Source organism: Ambystoma mexicanum, chromosome 3q, assembly GCF_040938575.1.
Source record: "Ambystoma mexicanum isolate Mex_15411 chromosome 3q, UKY_AmexF1_1, whole genome shotgun sequence".
Lineage (NCBI taxonomy): Eukaryota > Metazoa > Chordata > Amphibia > Caudata > Ambystomatidae > Ambystoma > Ambystoma mexicanum.
Genome location: NC_090926.1, coordinates 182,288,662 through 182,312,140, shown reverse-complemented (window position 1 = coordinate 182,312,140; position 23,479 = coordinate 182,288,662). Strand labels below are relative to the sequence as shown.

General features: G+C 48.3%; 1 protein-coding gene across 3 annotated transcripts in view; it reads left to right on the top strand.

The window, feature by feature from the left end:
• Positions 1–23,479, top strand: part of DIP2B (disco interacting protein 2 homolog B) — a 1,149,028-nt gene that overhangs the window by 520,269 nt on the left and 605,280 nt on the right. For all 3 annotated transcript variants that reach the window (XM_069653448.1, XM_069653447.1, XM_069653449.1), the window contains exon 14: positions 939–1,003. In XM_069653448.1, the coding sequence (XP_069509549.1) occupies positions 939–1,003 (65 nt within the window). The remainder of the gene's footprint in view (positions 1–938; positions 1,004–23,479) is intronic.

The following is a 23,479-nucleotide window of genomic DNA, read 5'->3' as shown; positions in this document are numbered from 1 at the left end:
ACTCATGTCTAGAAGGCTCCCTCAGGGCAGAAAAATACAAACAGAGGGACCTCGACGCGTGAGGGATTGTGGGTACAACACACGTCACTATAGGGATAGTGTTACAGCCACGCCTTGTCGACGTCCCCTTTTCGACTACGAAAAACAAAATGCAATACTCCGCAGTGACCACTGGATGTCGGACCTATGCACAGCATGTGAATCTAAGCAGATACAACCATCAGAAATGCTTTTACGGTAAGTAATGCATTGTCATTCATGAGCATGTGAATCCATGCCAGACCCCATGCTGGAGAAGGAACAAGTTACTTACCTGTAACTGTTGTTCTCCAGCATGGGTCTGGCATGGATTCACATGTGAACCCTCCCGCCTACCCCTCTGCGGCTCTTCACTTGGTCATACTGCCCCTTCACGTGCTACCAAATCTGAGGATGGCTGCCAGTGGTGGGGCTTAGGGAGAGGGCAGTCATTGGCTGGGGGCAGTATGACCCAGAGACCAGTGATTGGTTACTACTGAGAAAGACAGATCAGAACCGAAACTGATACTGATTTTTTTCTATACCGAGGATTCCCAGCCTGACGGGGAATATTCATGAGCATGTGAATCCATGCCAGACCCATGCTGGAGAACAGTTACAGGTAAGTAACTTGTTCCTTTTTTACCAGGGGTTTATCTTCTACAATCTGCCATAACATCTAGTCTGCCACTTTATCAACGTTGCATTATCGTAGTTTGTCTCCAAGCTTATCAAGCCTTGATTGAAGTCAACAAGTTGTTCTCTCCTTCATTACCCAGTCCGCTTTAAGTTTTTGATGCGTTCTTGTATGTCTAAGAGTGGGAGAAACAAAAGCCTCTTGTTATCGTCAATTTCTGTCGTTTAAAATCTAGTGATTGAAAGTCTTAACTTTACCTCCTTATTGTCTTTTTTTCTTTCAGGTGAAACAGTTGTAAATGTGCTAGATTTCAAGAGGGACGCTGGATTATGGCACGGCATGTTAACGGTAGGTTGTAATAAGCCCTTTCTGAAAATCTTGTTCCACTATTTGACATGCTTGCAATCAAACAGTTGTTTGACTTTCAATTTCGCAATAAGAGCAGCTTACTGAAAAGTAAAGGCACCCAAATGCATCCCTGCAACTATGTTCCATTGCAAAATATTGTCTAGACACCACTGGGCCAATGCACCTGTTTTGATGGCCCAACTATTGTGAAAAATGATTATCCCCTCTGCACCCCCCCATCCCTCCACTCCCCCACCCCCCCCCCGCTGCACGAAAATATTGTATGAAGGTGGTATAGTGGATTAGCTTTGAGAAGCGTGCAATTCACTTACGAGGCAACCATTTGTTACTGGGTGATCTAGTTTGCTTGGCCCCAGTGCATTGCTGTTTAGAAAGATGGATATCTAAACACATTAAGAAGCATGGTAACCAGAAATGTTGTAAATAAAATATACATTTGAAATGGGCTTTGTATACAACATGCTTAATTTGAATAAACTGTTATGTAGAATTTGCATTTGGTGTGAAATTCTCCCCACTTTGTGAGTCCCCCAGCCCTCTCTGCTGGACTAATGTTTTTTTATTGTCTTTTCTGAGTGAGTGGAAACCTTTTTCTGATAACCCCTTTTTGGTTAACTTTGATGGAGTCTGCTTTCCTCAATCTTTTTCAATTGCATCTGCATTTTACTATTGCAGCACACAGCATATTTTGTGCAGTGTTGCTGGAAGCTCCTTGAGCTTCCCTTTTTGTGTTTTTTAAAATTTTTGTGCTAACTTATGTTACCACGATCAAGTGATATTTGTTATATGATATATTTTATTTGTATCGCGCTCGTACACAAGTGTTTCAGAGCGCGACTAGGGAAGGGAGGGGAACAAGGGAGAACACAGCACAACATAAAAACGATCTTACTAGGCCCAGTGACATTGAGAACGCGCAAGTGCATGGAAAAGTGCATGGAAGGGGGAGAGTGGAAAGTGCAGAGCTAAGGAGCGCAGATAAATAAAAATAAATTGAAAATGCAGGCAAACTGTAGTAGTGCAGCCAGCAAGTGGCAAGTGCAGTGTTTAAGGCAGCATACTGGGTAAGTCTGAATAAGTGCAGAAAAAGAAGAAAAATGGGGGGGGAAGCTGTATGGGTACAGATAGTCCCCAGTGCAAGGGGTGGCAAGGAGGCAGTGCAGGAAGGTGGCAGGGTGAGCAGATACCTGGGCCCAGGCGACAGAGGGTGGCCAGGTGCACAGTGCCAAGAGAGCAGATCAGCAGGGGAGAAGGGGAGCAAAGGCAGAAGCAAAGAGGAAGGTTTTGAGGTGCTTCTGGAACCGGAGATGGTTCTCCTCAAGTTTTAGAATGGCAGGGAGGCTGTTCCAGAGGGAGGCCCCAGCCGAAGATGGAGATCTACCCACAGCTTGTTTCTTTGAAAAACGATTGACCCGAAGGGAGTTAGAGGAAGAGGAGCGAATAGCTCGAGAGGGGAGGTATTTGCGGAGGGATAGCTGAAGGTATTTTGGACCCAGGCCCCAGAAAGCCTTGTGGACAATGCAGAGGGTTTTGAATTTAATCCTTGCATCCACTGGGAGCCAATGGAGAGATTTCAGAGCTGGAGAGATACGATCCCAGGGCTTGAGGCCATGGACAAGTCTTGCAGTCCTCTTCTGGATAAGTTGTAGAGGGCGGAGAGTAGAGGCAGGTAGATTTAGAAAGAGGCTGTTACAAAAGTCCAACCGAGGAGAGAGAACCAGAGCTTGGGAGACAGTGAGCTTCTGAGGGAAGGAGAGGAAAGGAAGAATACCTCTGAGGAGGTGCAGTAGGAAGTTTGACTTTTTAGAGACCTCAGATATGGGCCGAGAAGGAAAGTGTGGAGTCAAAGATGTCCCCAAGGTTCTTAGCCTCACAGGTAGGGGTAGGAGGAGGGCCAAGGGAGGCCGGCCAGAGTGAGGGAAAAGGATTGAGATGGTGTGCCAATGAGGAGGATCTCCGTCTTGCTGGCATTCAGACAAAGATCATTGGCGGGACATCAATCTTGAATGGCAGTTAGGCAGTCAGAGATGAGAGAGGTGGGTGAGGGCAGCCGGAAATTGAGTTAAGTGTCATCAGCGTAGCACTGGAAATTTGAGCAGTAAATGGCAAGGCAGTGAGCGAGAGTTGCCAGGTATTGGTTGAAAAGCCAGGGTGAGAGGTTGGACCCCTGGAGAACCCCACAGGTGGAGAGGAAGATAGATGATAGGAAAGACCCCAGTTGGACCTGGGAGGGTCGATCAGAGAGAAAAGAGGTCAGCCAGTCGAGAGCCTGATCAGTGATACCCAGATTATCACGGAGATGGTTGAGCAGGATGGTGTGGTTGACCGTGTCGAAGGCAGAAGAGAGATCAAGAAGGATGAGGACAGAGGGAATGTTAGAATCAAGGTTGGAGAGCAGATCTTCACGGATATTGAGGAGAGCAGTTTTCCGTGCTTCTGGCCGCTCTGAAGCCAGACTGGTGGTCATGGAGACAACCAACAGAATCTGAATGAAGGTTAAGCTGAGAGATGGCCAGCTTTTCCAGGAGTTTGCCCAGAAAGGGGGTAATGGAAATTGGGCGATAGTTAGCCGGACAGGAAGGATCATCTGTGGGTTTCTTGAGAAGAGGATGCACAAGGGAGTGCTTCAGAGGGGAGGGGAAGGATCCTGAGGCAAACAAGTGGTTGCAAAAATCTGCAAGAGCGAGGGTGTCAATGTGGTCCTTGATGGTTTTGGAGGAACAGGGTTGAACCTGTTTTGACAAGCCTTTCATAGATCGGACTTGTCTAGCGACCTCGTCAGGGGAGAAAATGGGGAAAGGAAGAGAAGGATGGTGGGAGGGTGGTTAAATGGGGTGGTCTGCAAGCACAGACTGGGAGGGGAAGGGGAGGCGAGGGTGGACAGGATGTCCTGGGTTTTAGGGATAAAGTGCGAGGCAAGGGCATTGCAGAGAACCTGGGAGGCAAGAGGAGGGGAGGAGACTGCTGCAGGGTTGGCAAACTCCTTGGAGATTTTAGAGAGTTTGGCCGAGTTGTTGGATGCCGCAGAGACACAGGCTTGAATCTGGGCTCACTTCTTAGTGCGGACAGAGAGTCGATATTGCCTTTTGAGCAGGCGACAGGCCAGTTTGACAGAGGATGAGCAAGAAGACCTCCATTTCCTCTCAGCCACCCTACACTTACGTTTAAGTGTAGCTAGTCTTCCCTTCCCAGTCAAACGGCCAGTGCACCTGCCCATGTCCACAACTCAGCTAGTGTAGTGATTGCCAATCTCCTGCCAATTCCACAACACTTTGGTACCTGGTGGCAACTAAGGAGCAAGTGCGGGTGTTGGGTGGGATTTGGGTGCGGTTATTGACTCCGTCTCCATGGGTGTCGCCTGTGTTCCACTCTACCCGGCGTCTCCTGTCCAGGTGCCCTGGGAATTTCCCAGTCGGTTCTGGGAGCTGTCGGTGTCCACTCCAGTTTAGTCATGCCTTTTCCTTTCTGTTTCGGTTTTCAGTTTGAGTCTGTGGTGTTGAAGAGCCAAGTTTTTAGTAATTTCCTACATTTTAGGTGATCTTTGGTGTTTATTTCTTTTGGGATGTTGTTCCAGGTTTTTGCAGCTAAGTGATAGAAGGAGGTGCCTCCAAGTTTTTCCTTGAGGTATGGTTTTAGTTCCAGGCGGATTTCGTTGCTTGACCTGAGGGGGTCTTGTAGATTATTTTCTTTTGTAGGAATTCTGCTCCTTGTCCACGGATTGCCCTGTGCGTTATACACATTGTTTTGAAGGTGATGCAATGTTTTACTGGGAGCCAGTGTAGTGTTTTTAGGGCCGGACTGATGTGTTCTCTTCTTGATAGTCTGATGAGTAGTCTGGCTGCTGTATTTTGGATCCGTTGTAGTTTCTTCAGGAGGTATTCTGGTATTCCGAGATAGAGGCTGTTTGCATAGTAGATTCTTGACATGATTAGGGCGACGATAGTGAGTGTTTTGTGTGTGAAGGAGAAGAAAGGTAGGATGATTCTTGCCATGTGGAGGAGAAAAAAGCATTTCTTGACTGTTACATTTATTGGTGGTTGTAAGGGTAGGGTGTTGTCCATCAGGACTCCCAGATTTTTTACTACCTTAGATGGTGCGGTTTCCATTTCCGTTGGCCACGGGATGGCTGTTTCATTCTCTTGGTCTTTGGATAGGATCATGATTTCTGTCTTTCATGGGTTGATTTTTAGGTTGTTGGCAGTTATCCAGTTGAAGACTTTTTAGACACTCGATTTAGGGTTGAGTGACCGTCTTGGGTGTCTTTGATTTTGTAGATGATTTGAGCATCATCTGCGTAGTTGTAGCATGTAATGTATTTTTTGAAGATTCTGATAACTGGAGTCTGGTAGAAGTTGAAGTACAGTGGTGACAGTGAGGATCCTTGTGGCACTCCAGTCGTTAACTCGTGGAGTGAATTTGAAGGGTTTAATAGTCCAGAGTAGTGCTGTCAGTTATGCCTATGTCTTCTAGTCTTTTGGTTAGGGTGTCATGACTGTGTCAAAGGCTGCAGAGAGGTCGAGCAGAGTAAGGGCTGAGGTGGTGTTTGAGTCTGGGTTAGTTTTTAGGTCATCTCAGATGGATAGTAGTGCGGTTTCCGTTTCTCTTGCGGGTCTGAAACCGACTTGAGCTTGGTCTAGCAGGTGGTGTATTTCTACGTGTTCTTGGGTTAGTTTATATACATAGGTTTCCTGGAGTTTTGCCGGGTAGGGAATGTTTGAAATCGGCCTTTAGTTGGAGAGGTCTTCTACGTCGCCACTTGTGTTTTTCAGAAGTGGTTTGCTATATGCTGATTTGATACAGTTCCTGTTGCTAGTGGTAGGTTCAGAAGGTCTCTGTAGTATTCTGCTGGCGTGCCTTGTGCAAGGATTGATTTGTAGATGTCCGGGGGACAGGGATCCATGGGTGATCCAGCTTTCTTGCTCTGTTTTACCAGCATTGTGAATGCCTCTGCTATTTCAGGAACGTTTTTGAATTTTTGCTGAGGTTCTGTGTTGGGTTCACTTGGTTGTATGTTGTGGTCGGTTGGTATGTTTTGTATGGTTTGTCGGATGTAATTGATTTTTTTTTTTCTTGAAGTGGTCTGCCAGGTCGTTGCATTGTTTCTCTGATGGGATTGGGGTGTTGACGCAACCTGGTGGGCTTCTCATCTATTTAATGATGTTAAACATTTCTTTTTGTGTGTTGGTGGCATTGGTGATTCTGTCATCATAATGCCTTCTCCTCGCCTTTTAAATTTCCTTCTTGTATGCGCGGATATGTCTCTGGAACAGTGTTTTTTTTGTCTGGGTTGTATTCTTTCCTCCCTTCCAGTTCCATCTTTTTGTTTTCCTTTATCATGGTGCTTAATAGTGGAGTGAACCATTTTGCCACTGCGCTTTTTTTTTGATGGGTTGAATGGTTTTTCTGGGGCGATCTTGTCCATTGTATCTGCAATCCATTTGTGTAGTAGTTCTGCTTTCCCGTCAGGTCAGCTAGCTCTAGTTCTGTAGTTGAGGGTTTGGTTAACTCCAGTTCAAATAGGTTGCTTTCTTTGACGTGTTTCCAGTTTCTTTTTGTGGTGGTTGTGAATTTAGGAGGTGGATGCAGACTTGAGTAGGCAGAGTGATCATGAATGGGATGATATGGTCGCTCCACAGTATTTGCATCAGCGGTGCCGTGGTGATGAGTTTTTCCTTGTAGAAAATTGCGGCGAGGGTGTGTCCTGCCGAGTGTGTTGCCCCTTTGACTAGTTGTCGTAGTTTCATGGTAGCGAGTTGTTCAATCAGTGAGTTTTGGGAGTTGGCGTGACTGTCTTCAAACCAGATGTTGAAGTCCCCCAGGATGATTAGGTGTTCGTGGTTGATGGCTAAGTTGGTGATGGCTTCTATGAAGTTGTCGACGAAGGTTGCATCATATGTTGGTGGTCTGTACACCAGGATGAATGTGACGTTGGTTTTTGGGCTGCTTGTTTGGTGTATTACCATGGTTTTGCAGTTGAGGGTGTTGAGCGGTTAGTCTTTTTATTTTCAGGTGTCCTTTAAATGCTATTGCGATGCCTCATTCTTTTTTGTTTTTCCTGTTTATTTGAAGGCATTTGAAGTTGGTTGGAAGGCAGCTTTGGAGTGTGATTTTTGTAGTTGTCCAGCCATTTTTCTGTGATGAACAGGATGTCGATGCCGTTGTCATAGAGTAGGTCGAAGATCTCAGAGTGTTTTAACATGGACCTTGCATTTATAAGATTGCAGTGGAGTTTGGAGGTGTTAGGTTTGGACTGTTTGGTTGAGGTCATCTTCTGATCGGTGTTGAGGTTTCCTTCTTTGTCAATCTCTTGTTACTTGACTGACTTCTGCATCTGTACACGTGTAAATTCAAATGTTGCTGTGGCATAAGCTCCTTCAGCTTGAGCCCAAGATGTCACTTATTCTTATTGCTTTCTTGATGCCTTTTATAGAGTATCCACACTCTCTGGTCACTGCATCTTTTATGTACGTCATCTTCAGCTCCATGTAACCTATACTGGCAGTGGTTACTGACAATACCATTCATCCTTGCTATTACTCTTACATCCCTTCCCCTTTCCTCCATACTGCATGGGAGTCCCTTCCAAGGGACGGGAGACTGAACCTTTTTCACCAGAAAAAACCTTCCCCTTTAAATTTAGCGGCGCGCTGGGGTGCGGCCCAGGGAGCATGCGCTGCCCTTACTCCGCCCTCTGGCGCCCCACCCCAATCCCCTTTTCCGCTTCGACAGGAACGGTCCGAATTCACCAGCGCTCCTGGGTTTGGCCTCGGCCATGTAATTCCATGCGCGGATTCTTCTGTCTTTTTTGTATTTTTATCATTCAGGTACTCTATCCTCAGGCGTCGCGCTCCTCCCTGGCACGTCGACTTCTACAGGGTTCAGCAGGGGTCCATCCTGCAACAGGCTCTTCCCAACTTCACACCCCCACACCCTCTGCCTACGTTTCCTTGGCCCAGACCACGGTTGGCAAGCTTGTACAGTGTGTGGCTCGCTGTCCTCGACAGCGCTGAAGAACAGCCTAGCCAGGTGGCGGGAGCTCTTCCAGACTTCACCTCCAGAGGATCTCAAAAACTCTGTAAAACATCGAGTCAAGGTAGGGCCGCTATTCTCCATGGCAGCCCGCGAAGGAGACTCCTTCCCAAGGAGACTCCCATGCGGAGGGACTGGTCAGGTCCTTATACCAGCACGTTCACTGAGGCTGCTGCAGCTGCCATCCTTTGGGCCGAGGGATCCTTGGATCCTCCCAGTGGTAGTGTTGACGGACCGGAAGGTTCTCATACCAGATTGTCATCCAAGGGGCTCCGCCCTTGTACTGGCAATATGGCCGAGGGGCTACGCCCTAGTACCGGCAGTACATCCACTGGGGCGCCTAAATGCAGCACTACCAACACCTGGGTCGAGGGTGTCGCACCTACCGGGCCTAGACCAGAGGAGCAGGGTAAACCTAGTTATACACACAGAAGAGTCTTTGGGGAGGCTGGGCCCAGTGAGCCGAGCAACACGTGGCAGGCAGCTCGACAAGATGGCTGCCGCGCCAGACAGAGGCACCCGTCCGCCATTCCAGGAATTCGGCGAAGAACGAGTGTCAAGGTGGTACTCGCCTCAGCCAGGTACGTGGCCTACGGCCTATCCCTCTTATGCGCAGGGCAGCTTCCCACTGCGTCAGGGTATGCAGCGGCTCCAGCAGCTCCCGTCTACCCTGTCAGTTACTGTTACGCTCACCTGGCTCCCACAGAGGCGTCGATCGGAACTGGACAGCTGCGGTCTCCACCAATGTGACGTGTAGGGCCGAGATGACGGACTGGACTGGCCCACCTAGCTTAGTTTGCTTGGCCTGTAGGAATATTCTTCTGCAAATGGAGAAAGGGAATTAACCACCCGTGGAGTTGAGCGTAAATCCCCCCACCCCCGCTGTTCTCCCCATAGATCGCCTTTGATGTCCCCTCTTATAGTCTCACCTGATGGTTTGAAAAGATGAGCTCTCCATCCTGCATTGAGCGCAGGGGCGCGTTGATAACCAGTTGCTTCACTGGCTCGAAGGAATTGGTGAGTTCCAGAACAATATTGACTCCGAGATTCCCGGCAAGACACCGTAAGTATAAAGTTCGTAAGAGTTCAAATGCCTGACTTTCACTCTTGTCCGATTCCTTGCAGGTTGCAACTTGACCCTAATGAAGAGTTCCTCGTGGCAACCGGTAGTATTCTGGTAAGGAGTTGTATTTTACAACACAGTTCGACAAAAATAATGTCAATATGTAACCTGTTGCTTTCTCCCTTATTCAGGCGCTGAGAGAAAGTATGAAGTATTTGTCATGATGCCTGCCCCCGGGAAACCAGACCAGGCCCAGCAACCCCAGAAGCAGGCATCATGTCATTTGGAGCAAGCCCAAAAACCCCAGCTAGGGGCTGTTTGGGTGTAGTCCTGGCGCCTATGGCGCCAGGCTCATAAGAAGAGTCAGTCCTGGCGCCATGGGCGCCAGGCTCATGCTAGAAAACCTACCTGATGCAGACCATGCTGCAAACTTACCTGATGCAGACCATGCTGCAAGAAGCCACAAGCCAAATGAGGCTTAGGAGGGACTATTTTACCTAAGGGACTACTTTTTACTTGGGTGGGGCTGTGGAAGAATACTTACCTGGAACTACTTCCAAGGCTATTTAAACCACGCCCGGACAGCAGCACACGCTTCGCGTTATTCTGCATCCAGCAGCGTAACGCTCACCGTGCCTGCAGCAGCTTCCAGTCTTCAGCCACGCCCGCCTCGAGTCCGGAGCTCCTGGAAACAAGAAGAAAGGAGGAGGAGAGGTCAGAACAGGAGTTTTACCTTTAATCCTTACCTGAATCCTGATCCATCACGCCACAGAGCTGGAGAAGAAGTCTTTAAAAAACGCCTTACTTCGCATCCTGCAGCGCCGCGCTGTACTCACCTGCCTTGCAGCACTTCAGCATTCCATCACGCTCTTCTCCATCTCGCGGCCGCTCTCCGACACCTAAGGAGACCAAAACAGCAAGGTGAGCCAAAGGGATACTCTAAGACTGTACAAGCTACCCCCCAAGACTTACCTGATTTACCACAGGTGGTACTTACCTCATTTCAGGTCGGCGCAGCCTCCTCTGCATCTCTGCCGTGCCCCGGCCCCTATGGGGAAACAGAACAGCAAGGCGCAATAAGGGGAAACCGATTTTTTTCCCAAAAGACTTACCTGGTTTTACCGCTGGAGGCATCAATCCCCAAGACCTCATACCACATCAGCGCCTGAATGGGGGAAAAGCCACATGTTATACATTGACACCATTTTATCGAACTGAGGGTGATAATATAAACCCTTACCTGCATCTTACCGGTTGCCACGTGGAACTCTTCATAAGGGCAATTCAGCAACCTAAAAGGAATTGGATAGAGTGAAGGTCAGACGTGTTTTGAACTCTTACGAACTACAGACTTACGGCGTCTTGCCGGCATTCTTTGAGCCAATACCGTTCTGGAACTCCCCAACTCCTCCACGCCAGTGAAGAAACTGGTCATCTACGCGCCCCTGCGCTCGAAGCAGGATGGAGAGCTCATCTTTCCAAACCATCAGGTGAGAGCATAGAGGGAATCCAAAAGTGACCTGTGGGAAGAACTACAGGAGAGGCGAAGGTGGGGTTAGCGCTCGAACTCCACAGGTGGTTAATTCTCTTTCTCCATTACAAAAGGATAGTCCTACGAACAAACGAAGCTGGGTGAGCCAGTCCAATCCATCATCTCGGCTCTACGCGCCTCACTGGTGGAATCAACAGCTGGCCAGTTCAGATCGACGCACCCGTGGGAGCCAGGTGAGCGTAACAGACTTGGGGAATAATACCTCCGGCGGTAAGATCAGGTAAGTCTATTGTGGTGAGGAGGGTTCCCCTTGTTAGTCCCTTTGTTAGTCCCTTTGTTTCACCTTGCTGTCCTTTTGTTTCCCCTTAGGGGCCGGGGTTCGGCGAAGATGCAGTGGAAGCTGCACCGACTCGTGAAGAGGAATAGTACCCCCGGTGGTAAAATCAGGTAAGTCTATGGGGGGGTAACTAATATTCCTCTGTGTATTCCCTTGGCTCACCTTGCTGTTCTTGTCTTCTCCTTAGGTGCCGGAGTTTGGCGGGAACATGCAGGAGGATGCGGTGGAATGTGAAGATGCTGCGAAGGCCGGTGAGTTCAGCGCGGCGCTGCAGCAGGCGAGGCGACACGCATAAAATAACTTCTTTCTTCCAGCTCAAAGGCACGATGGATTGGGAATTCAGGTAAGGATTAAAGGTATTGCTCTTATTCTAACCTTTTTCTCCTTCTTTCTCCCTTTTTCTAGGAGCTCCAAACTCGAGGCGGGCGTGGCAGAAGGCTGGATGCAGACTTACAGGCAGGGTGAGCGTTACGCTGCTGGATCCAGAATAACGTGAAGCGTGTGCTGCTCTTCGGCCGTGGTTTAAATGGAAACCAAAGTAGTCCAAGATAAGTATTCCTCCCCAGCCCCGCCCGAATAAAAAATAGTCCCTAAGAAAGGTAGTCCCTTCCAAGCCTCTTTTGGCTTGGAGCTCTTGCAGCATGGTCTGCATCAGGTAAGTTTTAATCTGAGCCTGGCGCCTATGGCGCCAGGACTGACTCTCCGTATGAGCCTGGCGCCACAGGCGCCAGGACTGGACCCAAATAGCCCCAGCAGGGGTTGTTGGACTTTCTTAGGATAACTTTATGCCTGCTTCCGGGGTTGCTGGACGTGGTCTGGGTCTGCAGGGGTAGGCATCATGACAGTTACCCCTGCCAGTTAACCCTGCCACCTCTATGGCCTATGAAGAGGGGTTCTTCGAGAGGTTCCTCGGCCTCATGAAGTCACCTCGTATGGGGGTTATCCTCAAGGACGCCATCAGGGAAGTCCTCCCGACTATGCTAGCGGCACCACAAGCGCCTCCACCGGCGCCCCAGGTGCTGCCGCGAGTCCTGGCTCCCCAGCCAACTCCTCAGGCGGTTCCGTACCAGCCTCCGCTGCCTCCTCAGCCCCCAGCTACAGTTTCTGTGCCCCAGCCTCTGGATCCAACTACTGCACCTCTGCAGGATCCTCCCAATCCACAGGACATGGACGAGGAGGAGGATCCGGACATGCCATCCTCAGCCAGGGCCTTCCACGAACGTCTTGCTGGGCTGGCAGAATACCTGGGCCTACCCCAGACCAAGGTCGAGCAGCCAGCAGAGGGGATTCTGGCTGAGGTCCCCACGCAGTGCCCCTCTGCCAAGACATGGATGCCTCTGCAGACCGATGTAGTCTCCCTCGCCAAGAAAGGTTGGCTTAAACCCCACTCAGCCCAGCCGGTCAATCGACGCCTGGACGCCAAGTACAGGCAGATGGATGGGGGGTACACTCTTGCTCTCGGCCCATCCTCAGCCACACTCCTTGATGATCGCTGCGGCATCACTATACTCCAAGCCTCGGTCATCCGCCGCCGCCTCCTCTGCGGCGCTGCTAGGCAAGGAGGAGATGATCTTGTACGCAAGAAACTCTATTCCAATGCATCCTTACATCTAATCAAAGGTTATGGCGGGAAATCAGACTTCCTCCCGGAACTCCCTATGCAGAACCAATTACGTTTTAAGCCCGGGCTCGCTGGGGCCGAGCTGGTGGCGCAGGACCTCATGGAATCCACTGTCGCCCATATTGATACCTCTGGCCTTGCCATCTGTATCGCCACAGACATGAGAAAGTCAGCCTGGCTCCGGGTGACGAAATTCAACCCTGACGTCCAGGAATGCATATTAGATCTGCCGTTCGAGGGGTGGGGGGGGGGGGATAGCTTCCACTCCACCACAGACGAGGAGCTGGACAAGAAGAAAAACCGCTCACAAAAGGCCAAATCTTTGTCCATCTTGACAAAGACCACGCCCACGTCGTACACCCAGTCACAGCAGCGCTCTGACAGGGGGCATACGTATGGAGGGTTCTATGGCTTCCAGGATCGGAGATCCAGGCAGCCGGACCGCTCGCCGTCTGAGAACTGGCACAAGCAACAAAAAGGGGGTTGGGGGAGCAAGGGCTTTTCCCAGTCCCCCCCCCCCCCCTGCGCGACAGCCTCAGAGGGAAAGAAGGCATGACAGGCCCCTTCGGGTCCATGTGTCTCCAGTGTGGGGGCAGGCTTGCTCTCCACGTACATTTCTGGCACCAAAATTTCACAGATCCTCTCCATAGTATCCACGTGGTACTGCCTCCCTATCCCAGGCTCTCCTACCTCCTCCCCTCCACTCCCTCCAAGTTGGGACAGGAACTCTTCTGGCGGAGATCCTCTACTGCCTGGCTCTCTGAGTTACCGGAAGTCCCAGCCTCCCAGCAAGGCCTGGGCTTTTACTCCAGGATTTTCGCCATTCTGAAGAACCAGGCCGGTCTGAGAGTTGTGCTGGACCTTTCCACCCTCAACCTCTCCTTACCCCTTAAGAAATTCAAGATGGTTACACCAGCTTTTATAGCGGAGACATTGTGCAAGGGAGACTGGATGTGCTCCCTGGATCTGAAGGAAGCGTACCTACATGTCCTGATTTGGCAGCCCCATTGTTCTTTCCTTCAGGATCATGGGCTACCATTTTCAGTACAAGGTCCTTCCTTTTGGCCTCAATTCAGCCCCCATGGTGTTTAACAGGCTCATGAATACGGCGGCTGCCCTCCTCAGAGTGCAGGGCCTTCATTTCTACCCATACCTTGACAACTGGCTCATCAGGGCTACATCCCCGGAAGCGGTTCGCCACTCTTCCCATGCTCTTATGAACACACTGCATGATCTGGGCTTCTCGCTCGATCTGAAGAAGTCGCAGCTGCAGCCCACACAGACTGACATTCTTGGGCCTCATCTGGGACACGTGCTCCGAGAAGGTATATCCGTCAGAGGACATGATCTTTGCCATCAAGAGGGCCTCCACCCACTTCCTCAGCAGAAAGGTGACCTCGGCATGGTGGTACCAGCATCTCCTGGGTCTCTTGGCAGCGGTCCTATTAGCCGTTCCACACATGAGAATGAGGAGGATTCAGCGGCACTTCGTGGCCTCATGGAATCGGGAGCGGGGCTCTCAATCCGAGATGATCAATGTTCCTCTATCTCCCCACCTGGACCTAACATGGAGGTCCATGGACTGCAACCTATGGAGAGGCAAGCCCTTTTGGCCGTGTTAGGCAAAGCTTGTATGCAGTACCTTGTGGGACCACTACACACAACTCTGACTACAGGTATAGGAAACGCAACCTTTGGTATTTAAGCAGTGTGTTGACCAGCCAGGCTTATCTCAAGAGGGGTCAATATGAGCTGTAGTGGAGTTACACAGAGATTCACAGTTACAAGTATTCAAATAAACTTACACTCAAGGTTTCTCGCATAAACAATGATTAATTTATTTGTCAGTTAGAATAAGCCTTCTTCAGAAGGGAGCAATATAATAGTAAGACACAAATACACTTAGTTTCTAAATCAGTGAAGACCCTTTTGGGATGGCTCAGACACAACCTACACCCACAGGTGACTTCAATAGCTAGGGTGCTGGGGACATTCATATCTTACTGTTGGCATTTAGAATACTCTTAGAAGTTGGTAAACGGCAAAGGTTATTAGAACAAGAGACAACAAATATTCTTAAGCAGGCAAATACTTTTGGATACCTCAAGAAGAGTCATACAATTAAATAGGCTAAGCCAAAGTCAATGGGCAAAAGTCTTGTATATGATGAAGCACTTCTGGTATAAATGGAAAAGCCTTTACACAAGTTCGTAGGAGTCTTTGATGAAAACAAGAATCAAATGTAGGGCCACAAGCTGATTAGACCTGTGAGTTGTAGATGTTGCAAGCATTCTCTACAGTAAGAGCTAAGTTCTCTGATTTTTTTTACAGTACCTTAGAAATTAAGAAAAAGATGCAGCTGATGACTTCGGTTCCTGTGCAGCTCTGCAGATCTCACTGTTCCTGGATCTCTGTCGTGGGGACACGAGGGAGGACGTCGGGGGACTCCTGCAATGCACTGGGACAGTCAAAACTTGCAACCCGGCAAACTTCACTTTTAGTGGCTGTTCAGTGTTTCAGCTCCTCGCGTCTACTGCAATTAGCAACACTGCGGTGAAGAGAAATGACTAACACCCCCCCTCTTAAACTGAATGTAGTGGAGAAAGACCCCCTCCTTCCCCTTAAACCGAGCATAAATAATTTGGTGGTGTGATCTATGCCTTCAAATATGCAGAACACTATACTTATACTGCTTTGCCGCAAAAGTGCTTTAAAAATCAAGTTATGTTTGTAAAGTCAGAATGTTTAAATAATGAGACCTAAGTAGTACATGCTAAGTATATTGTACTACAAAACTAGGTTTGAAATGGACCAGGTGTCAAGATATGAACAGAAATGGAGTAATCCACCATTTTGTGATAGATCAGGCATTTTGTAATATTGGCAGCAATCTATAATGGATGCTGTGCATTTAAATAGTGCATTTCTGTGAATCCTTATTGAAATGAAAAGAAATTACCTCTTGGTGGTTCAATAGCCAAAGACCGGATTTTCTGGACTCTTATCTCTAATCTTAACAGTCTACTTTATGGGAGCGGTGTAGCAGTCAAGGCAAGATAGTGAATGTGCATTTGGCTGCTTTAATTAACGGGGAAAGCACAGCTGATGCCCATATATGGGCCTCTGGGACAGGAAACCAGGTGGCTGGTGCTGAAATGACCTCAGAGTGGATGTCAGTAGCATCTCCACTTGAAGGTCAAGTACAGCACACTCAAGTTTTAATTAGTTGCAAGTGTGGGTTTGACGTCAATGAAGAGTCTTTTTTTCATAAAGAGTGCATGCAAAGGACAAAGACAAAGGGTGGGGGGGGGGCTAGGAGCAAGCAGAAACGGATGGGCCAGTCGAGTGGCAGAGAGGTAAACCAATCACAAGCAGAAATGGGAACAGCTCATTGATCAGGCCAGATGAGTTAAACGAATCAGAGTTAGGAAGGGGTTGTCTTTATGACCAAACCATTAGCTCACCTCCCTACGACTGTGTATAAGGGGGAGTGAATTCAGTGTTTTAGAGCCGAGTGCCTGAAATGTCCAAGATGCATGATGTGTACCTGTCTGCTGGAGAAATAAAGCCTGATGTTGTCTTGTAACCTGCTTCAGTCTCCTGCTTGATCCAGAGTCTCATTTTTGCCCCAAGAGATGCCAAGGCCCAGCACATGGGGGTTTTGGGACCTCCAATACAGCAGTTCCTGACTGTCGAGATGGACTTTCCTTGCTTCTGTGGTCCCGCACTCTGTTGAGGCGGCTCAGGCTTGGTCAGTCCTGCTTCCTACGAGTCCGGAGTATCTTCCTGAAGCACTAGGCCAGCTTAAAAGTAACGCACACAATCTGGCGTTCCTCTCCCTGGTTAGATCGTTTCCAGCAGCAACTCTGTGGAAATTCACCCAGCTCCGAGATGGATGTCCAGGTGGCATACTTTGGAGTTGATTGGTCCCACCAACTCAAGAGGAGAAGTCGTCCGTGCAGGGGGGCTTCTCTGTCGATGCAAACTTGGCGTTTCGGCACTGCAGCAGAGCTTCACCGGGCAAACCAACGGTCCAGGAGTTGCAGCAGGTGTCCTCTTCAAGTTCTTCTTTGGTTCCTTCGTCCAGTGGTCGTCTCTGCCTTCCAAGCCATGAGACTGTCTTTTTATTCAGTTCTCTCCCATTCACTCCAGCCTAGCTGTCAGTCACCCAGCAGGCTGGCTGTCCTAGCTGGATAGTCAGCTGGCCAATCGTCACAGAGTACATTTGGGTCTCCTAGGAGACTAAGCACAGGGAGTTTCAGGCACCTCCCTCACTTCCTGCCTGCCTACCCCAGACACCCTGAAGCGAGATGCGGGCTTCACTTGTGAATCCCACCAAAGGCAAAATGAACAAAGAGAACAAACCTGGTTTGGGGCACAGACTAAATCTCAAGAAAGACCTTTCCACAAAGAAATGGTGAAAAAAGACGACCGGGCCATTTTGACAAAAATGGCACCCTGGGTGCTTTACTGTAGCTGCAAATGCAGCCTGCGGTAAATGCACACCATGGAAGTTAAAACGAAACCACTGCCACCAGCCATTCAGTGAGAAAAGGGCAACATAAAAATGTTACATGAGAAGCTAGACAAAGGGGATACTAAGTAACCCCTCCAACACTTTATTGTAAGATATGGGGTGCTGGGTCTGGAAAGTTAGAATGGTAAGTAGTCAATTTCACCTTACTGCTCTTGGAAACAGTTTATCCAAGAGAAGGTATTTAAACCTTTGGGAAATCTGAAAGACTTCCCTGTGCCACTGCACTGAAGGTGCTGTGAAACAATGTAAAAGATGATGCCTATGGCGTTTCAGACTTCACAACCAAAAGAAACAGTGGTCGAAATTACAACAAAATAAATGAGTGGGGAAAAAGGGTCCCACTCTCCAGGTTAAAAAAAATAGTCTTCAAAATCCAGCTAAGTTGCTGGCGGTCTCTAAGGTGGAGGGAATTAGCACATTTCTGAGAATTCTCCCTAACAGGCCGCCCCCCCCCCGCAGGACACCATCATCAGACTCATCGCTTGATGGCTGGGGGAGCCACCCTGGACGATCTCTTGGTACACGGCACCTGGACTCGACAGGAGCAGGAATACCACATCAATTGGTTGGAGCTGAACCCCATCTGGCTAGCGCTCAGCGCATTCCTACCACTTCTCAGGGGCAAGGTTGTCCTCATCCAGACAGACAACTCCACCAGCATGTACTAAGTCAACAAGCACGGAGGCACCAGATCCCCTCCTCTGTGCAGACTGGCCATCAGCATGTGGGAGTGGGCCCTGGAAAACGACATCCACCTCACGGCAGTGCAGCTCCCGGGGGAATCCAACCTAGAGGCGGATAGGCTCAGCAGGTTGGGAGCAGACAATTAAGAGTGGCAGCTAAACAACCTTGTTGTTCAGGAGATCCTCAACAGGTGGGGTCATCCCCAGGTAGATCTCTGCCACCTGGAACAACAAGAAGTGCCCGCAGTTCTCCTCCTGGCAGGGATGGGGCTCTGGCTCCCTGGGTGACACATTTCATCATCAGTGGAACAGCATGAAGGCTTATGCCTTCCTGACCACACTGCTGATTCACAGTGATTCGCAAGATTAAGGAGTCTCACCAACTCAACATCATTCTAATAGCTCCATGGTAGCTGGCCAGGCCATGGTTTTCAGAGCTGCTCAGCCTCTCGGAGATGCCTCCGATTCACCTCCCGACAGGCCCAGCTCATCTTCTGGCACAGCAGGGGGGCAGGGTCATCCACCCAGCGCTTCAGAAACTAGCCCTCACAGCGTAGTACCTGAGCAGGTAACGCTGCGGCACCTCAGCCTCTCCCAAGCTAATCAGGAAACCATACAGGGCGTAAGGATCAAGGCTACTGGGGCTCAGTATAAAAGCAAATGGACCAGGTTCTGCCACTGGGCAAACTCCAAGGAAATTGACCCTCCAAACCCCCCCCCCCCCCGGCATGTGCTTTGACGTCATGTTCTCCTTTGGCGCACCTCTCCCACTTGGGGGGGGGGGGGGGAGTCCAGTTGGACACCTGTCGTACATACTTCGCAGCCATCTGGGCTTAATGGATCTTGGAGGAGGGAATCTTCTCCTCCTCCTCCAATCCTATTATCAAGAAACATTTCACAGTGCTCGCAAGGCTCTACCGCCCATCAAGAGGCCACACCCCACGTGGGACCTTAACATATTATTGGCCGCTTGGAGTTTCGTCAGCATGTCTATGGCCTCTGTCAAGGTTCCATTCTCATCATCATGAGAAGGTATAAATGTGCAACATGATTCTCTGATTCTTGCACAAACACCTCCATCCATTGCTATAATCATGTCAAGGATGTATCTGTTCTGAAGAGTCATTAGTCTAATTGCTCTCATCTCTACTCTGATCGCATTGAATCCCTTTATTGTAGTGTTAATTGTCTGCAGCAATCACCATCTGGTAATTTGTAGCCACTTGGTGTTTGCTCCAACCTGGAGAGCTGGCATGAAGATCAATGTGAACACAGATGAGGTCTGGCTGAACAGCCTATGCTCGTATGGTATGGCATCAAACGTTTCAATTGATTTAGCTGAGAAATGGTTCTCTCTCTTCATTCTCTTTATCAGCTCCACAGATCTCTTCTTTCTCAGGTGAGCATCTGCTTTTGGGAAATTGTCAATGTGCAAATCCCTCTTTGGAATCACCGAAGCTGGAACATGGACATTCACCAGTGTGCATATTCCACCCCAATCTACAGGTAATCTGATATAGGCTGTGGGATATTTTGACCCATTCCAATGTGCCCCACTACATCACTGTACTGAAATGGTGGAAGAAATAGCCCAGAATGGATGCACTGACTCCTGTGCATGCCAAAATCTTCAAAACTGCGTTTGGGTCACCATCATAAAAAGGCTGCACACCCTGCCACACAGTCAGGGGGGGTGAAAACAGAGTTCTCACTGCAGGAGCATGCCAGTGGGCTCTGCCACATTCAACATGGAGCCAAGGAAAGAAACAGCATCCCTGTGCTGAAAACCGAAAAATGCTTTTTAAAATGCAAGCTTTTCAACCTTAAGTGCTGTTTTTGGCGCTAGATCCATTAATTTATACTGAATCATTGAGATTAAAAAGGGACCTGCAATGCCCAAGACCATCCAGTGTGGCTCAGAGGAACCCAGCCTTATTTAAGGACAGGTGCTACAAATTGTATCTTTGAAAAAGCAACCCAGGAACCCTTGTTTTAATTTTCCATGGGGTAAATGCAGCTAAACTTTGCAACAAGTATCAGAATCAGCTGTGCTGAGAGAACTCTAAACAAAGGCATGATACATGTATCCAGGCTGCAAACAATCCCAGCACTCAAGGGAAGAACTAATGCTGACTAAAATGTGTATTTGCTGCAGAGGAAAATCGATATAAAGAGATCAGTTTAAAGTGCTTTTTCATGAATGAAAGGCAAAATCTCCTGTTTTAAAGTATGTTCTTGTTTAAAGGCTTAATTCTTTTAGAATGACAAAGGATTGCTAATGTTAAAAATACACCTATCAACTGTGTTAATTTTGTATGTTTAAATGAAAGGTTTAGGTGAAACTTAAAGCGAAGCATAGTCTGGGTTAATAAACTATGTAAGAAAAAAACAACCCTGTTCTGAGCCTGAAAGGTCGACACCTCCACTGCTGGCAGGAAAGGCTAATTGCTGCTGGGAGGCCTTGCATACTCATGACAAAGGACCTAATTAGACATTCATCTGTGCCCCAGGCGAAGACAATGGCAGACTTGGGCACTCACCCTTCCAGGGGAGGGGCAGGAAGCTCCACTCTCCAGGGAGAGGCCCCTTCTTCAACTTAAAAGGACTTGCCATTTGCTCACACTTGGGAAGAAAGAAAAAAAACTGGCGCGGGTTTTTTTGGTTTAAAATGCTTATTTTGGCACTGAACTTCAAGTCATATAACTTGGCAGGAAGAATAAGAAAGAGTGAAAAGTACATAAATGTAAATCTGAATTTCTGATACTCATTTGAAAACTTGGCAGAAGTTCTTACTGCGTAAGGAACTGAAGTTAAGAAGAATGACCAATTGCACCGAAACTATTAATGTTGCAAATATAATATTGTGTACCCATATTCTAGGAGTAATTGTGCATATATGTACAGAATTGGGAAATGTTAGGCCAAACCTTTCATGGTCAAAATTGCCAAAATTCAACAAAGACTAAGCAAGGTCCCACTGACTTGGGAGTTGGTTTAGAACATGACCCACGAAATATGTAATTTATGTATCTGATTTTCTTAGAGGGCAGAACTACATAAATATGTATTTGTGGGAAAGTTGGATATTGGTCCCAATAACAATGGGAGGTTTCAAAGTCATGTCATATAAAACATGGCAGTCCTTTCTGTCATCCAACCAGCAAAGAGCAAGGCGGGAAACTGTGCTCTTCCCGAATCATAGCCTTGTGGGTGTGGATAGTAAGTCTGCCCCTACCATAAACTTTAGTGATGTCATTTGGCATGATAAATAAGGGAACCTCAACACACACAGACTGATTCCTGACTCCATCCTGATTTCTGCGTGGTGCCCTGTTCCTGAATTCTACATCTTTGTTCCTAATTCCAGATTTCTTTGCAAAGCCAAGGCCTCTACATTGCTTAACTCTTTTCAGCTAGGCCCCAATTCTGAAACCTTCCCAAAACCTAAGGGAAGCAATTTGATCCAGTTTGGCTTGCCAACATTAATACTTGCCTGCTCCAAACTCGCCATCCCACTGATCTCCGGTCTCCAATAACCAGCGCAGTCCAGACCGAGATGCCAGTCCAGGTGACCAGAACTGCCCAGCTGACCCAATTCTGCTAGATGTGCTCTGCTGTCCTTTAGACCCGATCCGTGTGAGGACCAGAGTCCTTGACAGTCCCAAATCTTAATTTAAAGTGGACTGTAAGTATGAATAGGAATCATAGTAACCCATAGCATATCTTGCCTTGTCCTATCCCAATCTCCCAACCATCCTATCTTTACCTTAAGAACCTATAATATTGTCAGAACCATTCTTGCAACCCTGTGTGGAATTCCTAGGTTCAGCACCTATGTTATCTTCATTCTCGTTTTACTAGACATAAGGCATTAGTGTTTTTTGTTTAAATAAAGTAATTCCCATTAAGAAAACGGGATATCTACCACGCTAAGCGTTACAAGCGGCCATGTGTAACTGTTGAGATTCACGGGTGGAATTGTCTGTTTCTTAGTCATAAATCTAGTTTTAAGTAAAAGTAGCATGTCATTTTAAATCTGATTTTCTGTTTTTCTCTGTTGTATTTTTCTAAAAAACCCTTTCATTCAACCCTGCATAACTTCATCAATTTAATAGCTAGAGACTTCACTTCAACTCACTTAAACATAAGACCTTTAGCTACATCCCAACACAGAGACCACATCCAAAAACAGTGTATTTCACTTGTTCTTAAAAACCCATTAGTGAATTTAAGGTGGGACTTCGCATTTCTGCAAAAGTTTACACGTGTGATTTCCAACTTCATCTATTTCCAAACTTCCATTAAGATTAAAAGTGTGTAATGTTGCTCATACTAAAGCTTATGATTGTTAGCATCTTTTCAGTGTTGTTCCCATAGGAATTGATATTGATTTAAGGACTTTTGCACACTTTTCATTGTTTTGCTCAGCCATTTTTGATTGTCATTTTAAGTGTAAGATTTCCAAACCATTTTCTCTCTTGTTTTGTTTTTGGGGGGGGGGGGGGTGGTTATTGTTAGTTTGCATTTATATAGCGCCTTTTATACCATTGGTATGGTCTGAAGGCGCTGGTAGGTTGAACGCCCTTGGGAACCGAAGTTCAGATCAGTAGAGAGAGTTGGGAGCCAAAAGGTGCGTGTGAGCACCGGGTATGTGTGCAGTTCGTGCGGTATCCGTGTAATATCTGCTTTTTAGCGGTAGGTGTGGTGGTTGAGAGATCAGGAGTATGTGTTCGTTCTGGCAGGATTTATCCAGACTGGATGTGGCTGCGTTAGCAGCGATTACTTAAAATGTGGAGTGAGCGGCAGATGTTTGTATGAGAACAGTTATACCGAATGGTGTCATAGTATCTCTGTTCTAGTTGAGGTGGTGATGTAAGGAGAGAGTAAGCGTGGTGGTTTGATATGATGGGTTATTTGCTCTTTCAAACGTTCTCTGCATTCCAAACCATACTATATACGTCACGCAATTCTATGCGCTCCAGTCCGTTCCATGCACTCCTATCAACTCTATGCATCTCAGTCTGCTCCATACAATCGGGTCCGCTCCACGCATTCATGCATTCCGGCTTGCCCCCCGCGTTCGAGTCCGCTCCAGTCCGTCATGCGTACTCCTGTCTGCCCCACGCGTGCCCTCCTGTCTGCCCCACGCGTGCCCTCCTGTCTGCCCCACGCGTGCCCTCCTGTCTGCCCCACGCGTGCCCTCCTGTCTGCCCCACGCGTGCCCTCCTGTCTGCCCCACGCGTGCCCTCCTGTCTGCCCCATGCTCTACGCATTCGGTAGCTCTACGTATTCATCCATTCTACGCATTCATCAGTATTGGATGCAATCTGTGCTTGTTCGTTCTACGTACTCGTCCGCTCTACGCAACACGTCCGTTCACTCTGTGCACTCGTTCGCTCCGGCATTCATCCGCCTTATGCCCTCACATGTACCATGTATTCACCTGTTTTACGTACTTATCCCCTCTATGCGCTGGCCCCCCCTGCGGGCTCGCCCCCCGGTGCGCTGGCCCCCCTTCACGCTCGCCCCCCCCCTGCGCACTCACTCCCCCATCCATTATCCACACTTATCCCGTTTACGCTCATCCGTTCTGGACATTCATCCGATCTACATATTCATTCGATTTCCACACTCATTCGAACTATATAGGTATCTGTTCTTCCACTCATTTATTCTTCCACTCAGCGCATTAA